General features: G+C 40.0%; 1 protein-coding gene across 1 annotated transcript in view; it reads right to left on the bottom strand.

Moving 5' to 3' along the window:
- EPB41L4B (erythrocyte membrane protein band 4.1 like 4B) overlaps positions 1-9,844 on the bottom strand; it is a 123,373-nt gene that overhangs the window by 28,687 nt on the left and 84,842 nt on the right. Inside the window, exon 20 of the mRNA XM_035895469.1 lies at positions 2,957-3,061. Within this exon, the coding sequence (XP_035751362.1) occupies positions 2,957-3,061 (105 nt within the window). The remainder of the gene's footprint in view (positions 1-2,956; positions 3,062-9,844) is intronic.

The raw sequence follows: 9,844 nt of genomic DNA, 5'->3' as shown, positions 1-9,844 counted from the left end.
TTTGCTGGGTAAAGCTGCTCTGTTGCATACAAGGAAGTGGAAAATTGTCGAGAACTTGCCAGTTCAGAAAGGCTTCCTAGTGTCTGGGAACCAAAGCTAAGGGTTAGGGTCCAGTCTTATCAGTCATTGAGCTATTAGCATGCAAGCTACAAGTCTGAGAATTGGTCTTCTCTGCTGTATTCCTTTCACAATGCATCTTTGCTATTTCTTTGCATTTCCCATATTTGCAGTGCAGAAGCAAGATAATTTAAATTGAATAGAAATTGGGTCTACAAAAAAACCCCCCAAAACACAGCCCATATTTTTAACTGTGGAGTCTTCAGCCCTACACATGGCCATAGCATAGGTGACACCCACGGTTAGATGCGTTTCTGTGCACTTGAGGTGCTGTTCCTCATGCCTAACAATGGACAACTGAAAATCCACATGGGGGAAAAGCATGTGTAAAACTGGTTCCTCAAAAACTCACCAACCAAAAATTGAGAATTCACTCCTGAATACACAAATATATTTTTTTAAAAATATAGTGTTTAAATGATGCTCCTCTCTATGTGTGTAATAACAGCATTGCCTTTTCCACCACATAACTCTGCCTCTAGTTTCCTTTCTGTTCCACCTGCCTCCCACTGCACTATTTGTCACTTCATCTCTTGCCTTCCTAAGGTCTGCTCTTCCCAGACGCTACTGAATTCTCTGTGGTACCGTTACTCCCAGAGTCCCCGGCACCCTTTCCCTTCTCTCTAGGACGACCTCTCACTCATTTTCATTTACCCTCTCCTCCTTTCCTCAGTGCCATTCTCAGGCATGGGGCCACGCATTCTGCAGGTGCTCAGCAGCTCTGGGGGACTGGCTCACTGTTCACGTACAGAAAAGGGAGGTGCTCGGTCTCTGGCCCAAAGACTTTCTCTTTGCTCTTTAAGAACAGGTTGGCTAAACGCTTTCTCAGACAAGAATGACCTAGGAATAGCTGATTCTGCTTCAGGGATGACCCCCTGTGGTACCTATTTTCATTATTCTCTGTCCTAGTACCTATACCTCTCCTTTGGTTGTCACCTATTTATTGGTAAACACACCCTCTCCAACCCTAACCTATCCTAGAGCAATTTTTTTCACCCAGATTCTTAAAATCTGATTTCTTACTAGCCTTGCTGTCTTCAACACCAACGTATCCTACTACCTTACTTTGATGGTCCCATGGGAAATTTTCTGCTTCTGCATACATAACATCACCAAGGTATCCTTACATCAAAATTGCCTATGCAGTATAACACTGTTCTCTTTGTTTGCCATGTGGCGGTATTTGAAGATCAGTTTAACAAACTGTTTAGGTTAAAACTTAAATCAAGAACTTTTCCAAGAGTGCATACAAAACCTGTGACTATACCTGCAACCTGTGCTTACACATCAGTGTGTTCAAAGAATAGGATCAGCCACCATGATTCGTTACCTGCCATATGAAGGGCATCAGATAGTTGGTCCTCTCAGTGTTATGGCCTTTTCCTTTGCTGAATGCTATCTACAAGTCCCTGCATTAAACAAAAATCTGAAAAACCAGATACATCTTGAAATATGTAGGAGAATTCCTTCCTCTGGCTTATAGAAAAAGATATACTTGACGTGGTGTCTCGTTCAAGAAAAGTGCACTTATGTCTGAGCTATGCTGGGCAGAGCGAGCGAGCAAGCTTCATTCAGGCCTTGGGAAACTGCTCCTAACGAACACTGCCAAGTTCCCTGTCACACATCACCTTCAGGATTAGAGAGCAGTAAAGGAACCTGGGTTCTCTTCTCAGCTTGAGTTGCCAGTTCCCATCTCCTATCTCATTTCAAACCATACTGGTTGACGTATCATAGTAAAAGAGAGCGTGTTATGTGGCCTGCTCACCAAGCTGTGGCTGTGTGTTCCCATGTGCCAGCCTTGGTCTCTTAGAAAAACACCAGTTTGGCTAATTGCTCATTTTCCTCCTAGTTTCAATTTGATTCATTCTTCCGCTTCTTCTCCTGAATAATTTTTCAGTTTCGGTGATGTAGATTGTTACTTTTTTTCCATGACAAAAGCCAGTGTTCTTAACAGTGAGACAGAAAATGACTACTTATTGATTAGAAACCTTTTGGCGAGCAGGAAAACTTTTGTTAATGTTGCGATACATTTAGTGACACTAGAATGTTAAATTGCTGGAGGGACTAACAGCTGCCATTCCACGTAGATATTTTCCACACATATTTCTTTCTTCATTATGGCATTGGTGTTCTTGTTCTAATAAGTTCATGCTGAAATTGTGCCTTTTTTTCTCTAGTTTCTTGTGGCCTTGTCTGTCCTTTCATATGAAGGACGAATCAACACACTGATTCACCTATTCAGTACCTCACATCTCCAGAGACTCTCAAATTGGATGAATTAGGTGTAAATGGGATGCCAAAGCCCTGTAGGCACAGATTGCTCTTGCCAGGACTAAGAGATGTAACTTTGCTGGCTGTAGCTGTAGCAGGCTCAGCAATTTCTGCATGTGGCATAATCAGAGAGAGAGAGGGAGAGAGGGAGCACTTTCTGAGGGGGAATGGCTGACAGCACAGCTTGACCACCTGACAACAAAAGACTGTTTTCCTCATTTTGCAAATGGGGTTGTAATGAAGGAGACAGAGCAGCTTGCTCCAGCTCACACCAGGTCTTTGACATTTTGTGTGGAGAAGAGGTTTTTTAATTCCTAACCTATAAGCTCAGAAAAAGGCAGAGGGCCTGCAATCCGGAGGGTTAGCAACTGCGTAAGGACGGCAAATTCATTTTGTCTTAAAAGCTTAAAGATTCTCAGTGATGAAAGGAATGGTATCAGTATAAGATCATTATCATGTAATTGCACTCATGCCTTTCCAAAGGCATAGCTACAGCAATAATTAGCATCCCCCTTCATTTTCAGCTGTAGTAGGCAAAAACATAAAGATAGTGCTATACGTTACTCACAAACTGTACTGCCTTGTTAACTTCCTCACACGAGAAACTTTAATCTCCTGCTTTTCTGTAGGGCCAGTTGATGGCGTAGTTTCAGGTCGTACTGGAGCTGGACTTCTAAAAATAACAAGAAAAATATATGTGGCACAGTCTTTATTTAAACTACTTCAGACATATCAGCAAAGTTGTAACTCATCAACACATATTTATCTTGCAAAGTGGCAAGTGCCCATTGAAGTTCATCCTTTTGTTCCATTTATAGTCCACAGACCAGTGTGATGAACAGAAAAGGATGTGCGAATTCTCCTGTGCATTGCATACCATTTATAAAAGCAGCAACTGATTACAAATACAGAGACGACGTAAGAGATCATGTGGAAGTGTCACTGTTTCTAAAATACAACATTTTAATAACAGCCCAGCAATTGAGTCATGTCAGAAATATTTCTACAAAAAATACCTTTAACAAAAACTATTTTATGAATTGTGAAACCCGTTTGGCTTAAAATAGTTTTTACCTGAAATTTGAACATTATCCTTCTGCATTTGAAAGAGCAGCTCAAGGGAAATGAACCAATGGATTTGATCCAAGAAAAGGGTATGTGCTAGGAAAAAAGCAAAACTCAGGCATGTTTCAGATGCTCGTGAATGTGAAACACACCTGCAGAGCTCCAGGAAAGGATAGAAATGGGGATGAGGAGACCCACATAAAAGGATCTTCTCTTTAACCATTTATCAGTAGAGTTAACTAAGGCTTGAATACAAATAGCATAAATACTTCATGACCTTGGGAGGAAACCATTTCAACTGTGAGCTTGAGTGGCATGAAGACACATGAATTATCTTAAATACTACTCCTATTTGAAGCAACACATTATGATTAAATACATCATATGTGTATTAGAAGTGCTATAAGCATAATAAATATGCCAAGCATTAAAGGAGTAATTTGAAAGTCTTCATTAATAATTTATGAAATGGTATTCTGCCATCTAATCTGAAGTCAGATACTAAGTTAGTACTTCAGCAGCCCTGCTGACTGCTGGTAGGACTGCTTATGCACTGAGGTAAATTCCACAGCTGGCAGAAGTGGCACAATCTTGTCTCTAGTATTAGAAATTTGGGTTGAATTTTTCCAGTCTGCTTGCATTGTATTAGTCTTCTAAAGCCATAATAAAATAAGCATATTTAATCTTCACAATTGCACTTCCCTCTGATGCCGCTGTGAGTTATAAGCTTCATTAACTCTCTCTGATAACTTCTGATCCTGCTGTCCAGCTACAACAGAACCCACTGGGATGGCACAGCCTTCAGATTATATCTTTAGTTTTCCTATGTGTTTTTTAGTCTTTGGGAAGGCCACAGGGCATAAGACGGAGGAATGGAAAGTAGGAGAGGACAACGGACATACATAAATCATAAACCCAACTCTACCAGTTCTACTTCTCATGGAACAACTTCTGTCAATTTTTGTTCTGCTTTTTGATCCCATTAATTTCAAGAAGTCAGTACAGATAGCAGAAAGATTCATATCTTGCCCTTTCCCAAATTCCAATTTCAGGGTCAGTCATTTATATCTCAGATTTGCAATGAGATTAATGCAGAACAATCCAGCCAGATTTTCAGACTTTTTGCTGAGTTTCTTAGGCTGGCAAATAAGGGGAGGATAAAGGGAAAAAAGTGCCCACACTATCTTGTTTTAATCTTGAAGTCAGTATGTCTGATCTGGAAATCTGTGCATCCACATCATGATGGAAGTCCCCAATGTCATTTTCATCAAGTCAATCTTCAGAGCGGATGATCACTCTAGCTACTCTTTTTTTTAGACACTTTGTGCTAAATCAAAGGTTGCATTTGACAACTGCAAAAAATTACTAGTTCAATTTACCCAAAGTGATTTTCAATTCAAGTTCTGACATAAGCAGGATAAATATGTTAAGACCCGTTTAACGACTGTATCTGATGGTCAAATCCTCAAGGGGTGTGAATGTATGTAATGCCATTATTTCCAGCTCAAGCCTTCTGAAATACATTAGCTGAAATTCTTGCTCTGAAGGATCAGTCCCTGCCGTTCTACAATACCTTTATAAGATAGTAGTTACAAGTTTTAAATCTTTCCATCAACCCAGTGAAAGCAGGAACAAAACCAGTGGTATCAGCTACATGTGAGTTGAAGAATCTTTGCTCAAAAAGATAATAAGCAATGCACTAATACTATCAAGGGGCTCAGGAAACAACACAGTGTGGAAGAGCAAAGCTGGTAACAAATCTATTTCCAGTTCATGGCTACTTCAAATTTCTCAAGGCATTATAATCTGTAATGAAAGTAAATCAGATATTTCACACAAGGGAAAATTTGAAATTATTATTTCAGTTCCTTTAAAAAGTTTTGTTTTACAGAGTCTGTATATCTCCTTCTGATTCTCATGGTTTGCAATTTTAAAAAAGGGATAAGGGTGGGACTTTCTAAGCAGTTATTTCAATTGCCAAAACCAAATTTTTATTTGAAAAGATACTGTGCAATTTTGTAACTAAAGCAGTTTATATTGAATTCAAAGTAAGTTATGAACTGATTTGTATATATGAAATGTTTGAAAGTTCTAAGTCTGAATTCAACCTGAAAAAAGTTTCACATGAAAAATTTCACTCAACTGTGATTAAAAGTGCTTGAGAACCAAACAGGACCTACTCTCTAACCCAACAAATAGACGAAAAACTTACTATCTTCCTTTGAAGGCTGCAAATTTTCAAGGGAACAATATAAAAAAAAGCCAAGACAGTACCACTAGACACACCTACTCCTATTTCAGTGATTGTAACTTCTCAGTTAAACTTTACTCGTATTTTGTATCATGCCAGTAAAGTATCCCACTCACTTATTTTGCAAAAGCAACGCAATTTTAAGAGCAAAAACTTCTCTCCCTTTATTATAAAATTTTGCCATCATTTTTGTTAGAGGCTGGATGCAGTGACTACCTTTCTCCTGGTATTTATCAGGCTTCTGGGAGAGACACAAGCAGCATTAAATCGCACATTTTGAGAAGCTGCAGGTTATCTAAGGTGCAAATTGAAGCTGCCTCTGAATGAAAAGAAGCAGTGGCAATGCCTCCATCCAAAGAGGCTGACTGAATCCAGTCTACCATAAGCACGAGATGAAATGTTAGACTAGTCCTACCAGCTGCAGAGCTGGGTTTTTGCCCTCATTAAAACCTTGCTAGGGTTTTAAAACCAGCCTAAAAAAAATCCATGACAGCTCCTGTTTCATCTCCAAACACTCCTCCTCAGTCTGAACATGCTCAAAACTGTTGCTACTCTCACTTCAGCAACCAGAGGCAAGAAGCGCTCAGCTTGATCAACTCAGAGCCTGACCTGTGTTTTAAAAATGTCAGGCTTTTAATACCACACAAACTCTTAAAAATTATCTCATTGATATTCCTGAAGAAGAAGCAACTATAAAGCAGAAAAACTTCTATTGTTATATTTTGAATTCTACAGCCAGCATATATTATCTTATATGGAAAGATATGACTCCTGAATAAAAACCTTGTAATTATTTTGGCTACTTAAATAGAGTCATTATGTGCAGATATCACAATTTGCAGTTTATAGTCCTACATGTTGTAACTTATGTGAGCTTGAACAAAACCTGAAGCATTGAAGGATCAGCAGGACTCAGACTTAAAAAAAAAAGAAAATGTGCAGTCATGCAGTGTATTGCAGTTCCTTTATTAGGTTCTGTTTCAGTGTCATTAATTCATAAGAAACCTTTTTCCTGTGAAAGTATCCAACAACCACAGCACAAAAATGAAGGTACTGAACCAAGACAGAGTTACTTAATGACCTGGCACCTTACATAAAAATTTGTCACTTCCTGGTGAGAATGACAATAACAACCACGAATGTCAGCATGCAGTGGCAGGTCATCAGAAACTGCCTGGGCACTGAGAGACCCAGCACGCTCCCGAGCAGCAGCCAGCACGCTCTACTGAACCTGGTTCACAAGCCTGCACTGAAACATAAACGAGTCCTAGAGAGAGATCCCCGCCTAAAAGCAAGAAATTTGTTCTGTTCTCTGAGTAGCAGACAACAGGGCTACTGACACCAAAACTGCTCACAGAAAAAACACGCATTGTGGAATATTTCAAGTGACCACAGAAGTCCACTGATTTAGCTTGAGTCTTTCTTGGGGACATGAGGTGCTCGTGCCAAGGGACTCGGGGTGTCTCACCCCACCCTGGCTCAGTCGTAATGGGGAGAGTAGTTCGCAGGGCTGGGGCTCTGCTGCTCCCTGCAGCACCCCTTTATGTACCGTGGCTTCCACAGACTGACATGCCTTCCTCGTTCCCTGCTAAGCTGGCCCTGGGCAGACCTCCGTCCTTGTTTGAAATGTGGCAAGTGGGCCATATGAAAGCAAATGGTTGTGCACCTAGTTAGCTGAAAGGGATAAAATCACTTATTTTTCCTTGGAGGGTCCAGTTCAGAGTTTCAAAATCACCAAAGTCTGCTGAGGGCACCCACTTTCTATGTTTGTCTTTAACAGGTTTTATCCTCTTTGCTTCTGTTTATGCCTTTTGTGCCATCTGGAACGATCTCTCCCTCCATCCTCCCAGCCTAAGCCCAAGAGGTAGAGGCTAAAAGCTCCACGATTTACAAGGATGCAGCCGTCTGCATGCAGGTTGACCTGCCTTCATATGCTGACTTATGCTAAAAAAACACCCAAACCACTGGCTGACTTTTGGCTTCAGAGCTTCCTTTGAGTGGGAATACGATAGTGAAATCTTGGGAAGGAAAAGCAAGGAAAAAAGGAAATAAGAGGAAAAATATTTGATAGATGCGTTCTCTTGTGTATTGAAAACATAACGTAACAAGATAAGCAAACAAACGAACATGCAAATCTTTTCCCAGTCTGTGCTCTAAGAGTTTCGTATTTATTTCTTTTCCAAAGTCATGGCCATCTCAAGTTAAGAAACAATAATGTGTGCTTTTTCACTCTGATAAGGTAGCTTTTCTCAGAAGACAGGTTAGTTCTCCAAAATGTTATTTAGACATTTGAAAGCTATTGCCAGCATCAAACTTTCTGATTCTGAATAAAGGTTTTTTGTTCTTTTTTTCTTTTTTTTTTTTTCTTTTTTTTTTTATAGACTGTAGATGTACAACAAAGCCCCTTGCTACAGAGCAGCACCCAAATTCAAAAATAGCTTGTGGGCTTTCCTTACCCTCCTCACTTGAGTTCTGCTTCTTTTAAAAGAAAAAAATTCCCTCCCTTGTCCTTGTAATGCAAATATGTCTGCAGTATAGAGGAAAATGTGGTGCTTCTGTGGTCCAACAGATAGATAATGATGGTATGGAAACTGTTCTTTTCCCCCAGCTCAGAGTAATGTTGCAGGTCAACATCCAGTATCTAAGGTCAAACTGAGCTACAAACCCTACCTCTCCATACAGCAACCAGGACAGCTGCTATAAATGTTGTGGTTTCCAAAGATCCTAGGCACAATTTAAGGGACACGGCCAAAGAAATGCACCTCGAGTGGGGTATTTCATAACTCAACCTCATCTGAAAGGTTTGAGTACTGCTCCTTTCTCTGTAGTTCAGAGATCAAGAATACAATTACAAACAATTCATCAGCATCTGACTTCAGGCAACAGGTCAGAGAGGTCTTTAATACTAGGAATGAAGTCAAAGAACATACCTAGGTGTCCTATCTGCAATCTTTAATGCAGACTGGCATGCAAAGGGTATGCAAGAGTTCAGCTTGAAGTTATGACTTCGATGCAGAAATTACTGGGTGAGGTTCCTGTAAAAAGCCAGAGTAGCAGATCCATTAACCTGTCCGCTGGATTGAGGCCAGGCTGATGTGTATTTAGCTATTCACTTTGGTTCTGGAAACAGTGGTTGAAATTTTTCAGCTGGAGAATGGATGGGTTTTGGTTTTGAGGATGAAGATTGAATGAAAAAGCAGCTTTTTAAAAGCAATTAATATTTGTTAGAAAGAAGACAACATAGATAATGGTCTTAGTTTTCCTAGAATATTTCACAATACAATTAGAATGAGATATTTAAATGTTTCAGACTCTGCCTCATAAAGTCCATTCTGATTCTATGAAAACAACCTGCTTGGATTCACTCAAGTTCATGTCAGGTAAGCATATGGTTTTTGATCAGCTCCAATTCTGACCTGCCTAAAAGTTCTTTTGTGTATGTCTGCTTTTCTAGGGAACTGAAGTCTCTGACTTGAGGAAACAAGCTGTCCATAATCAACCAAGTGACCTGCCTATTCTTAGCCTTCAAATGTCAACGTGGACATCTCCTACCACGTCTTGCTGGATGGCTGGTCCAAAACTTCATCTCTGTGATGCTTAGAAACTACCTACTTAGAAACTGTCCATGGTTAAGGCCCCAGACTTGAAGACCTGGTGTCAGCTTGCAGTCCTTGTAAGAACTGCTGTTAGATAGAGCGTCCAAGAGAGCTTTGTGGGCCAGAGCCGTCTCTATCAATTGAAATTGCTAAATAAAAATCAGTTCATGTGTCTTTAAGTCTTGAGCAGCTGATAAGCAGCTGTACAATAAATTCCACTGCTCTGAGAACCACTCCAGAACCCTAGATTTCCTTACAAAAAAGGAAAGTTGTTTTTTTTCCTAAGCAAAATGCTGTTTTGACTTGACTCCAAAGAGTCCTGAGTCAGTGTCACTCATACAAAAAGTCAGTGCGCAGAGTACATATTGTTGGATAAGATAGGACAAACTCCCTGTGTGCATGCTTATGTGCTGTTGGAAAACTACCCTGACATTCACTGCAAGTGAATGTATAAAGACAGATACCGAGGTGTTAGTTTCAGATCCAAAATGTGTACAGATTAGGCAAACATCAGTATGCTTTGGACCTTGTTCACATGAAAAGA

The sequence above is a fragment of the Egretta garzetta genome, unplaced genomic scaffold (genome assembly GCF_000687185.1).
Source record: "Egretta garzetta isolate BGI_Z169 unplaced genomic scaffold, ASM68718v1 scaffold405, whole genome shotgun sequence".
NCBI classification, from domain to species: Eukaryota; Metazoa; Chordata; class Aves; order Pelecaniformes; family Ardeidae; genus Egretta; species Egretta garzetta.
This window is presented reverse-complemented; position numbering and strand designations above follow the sequence as displayed.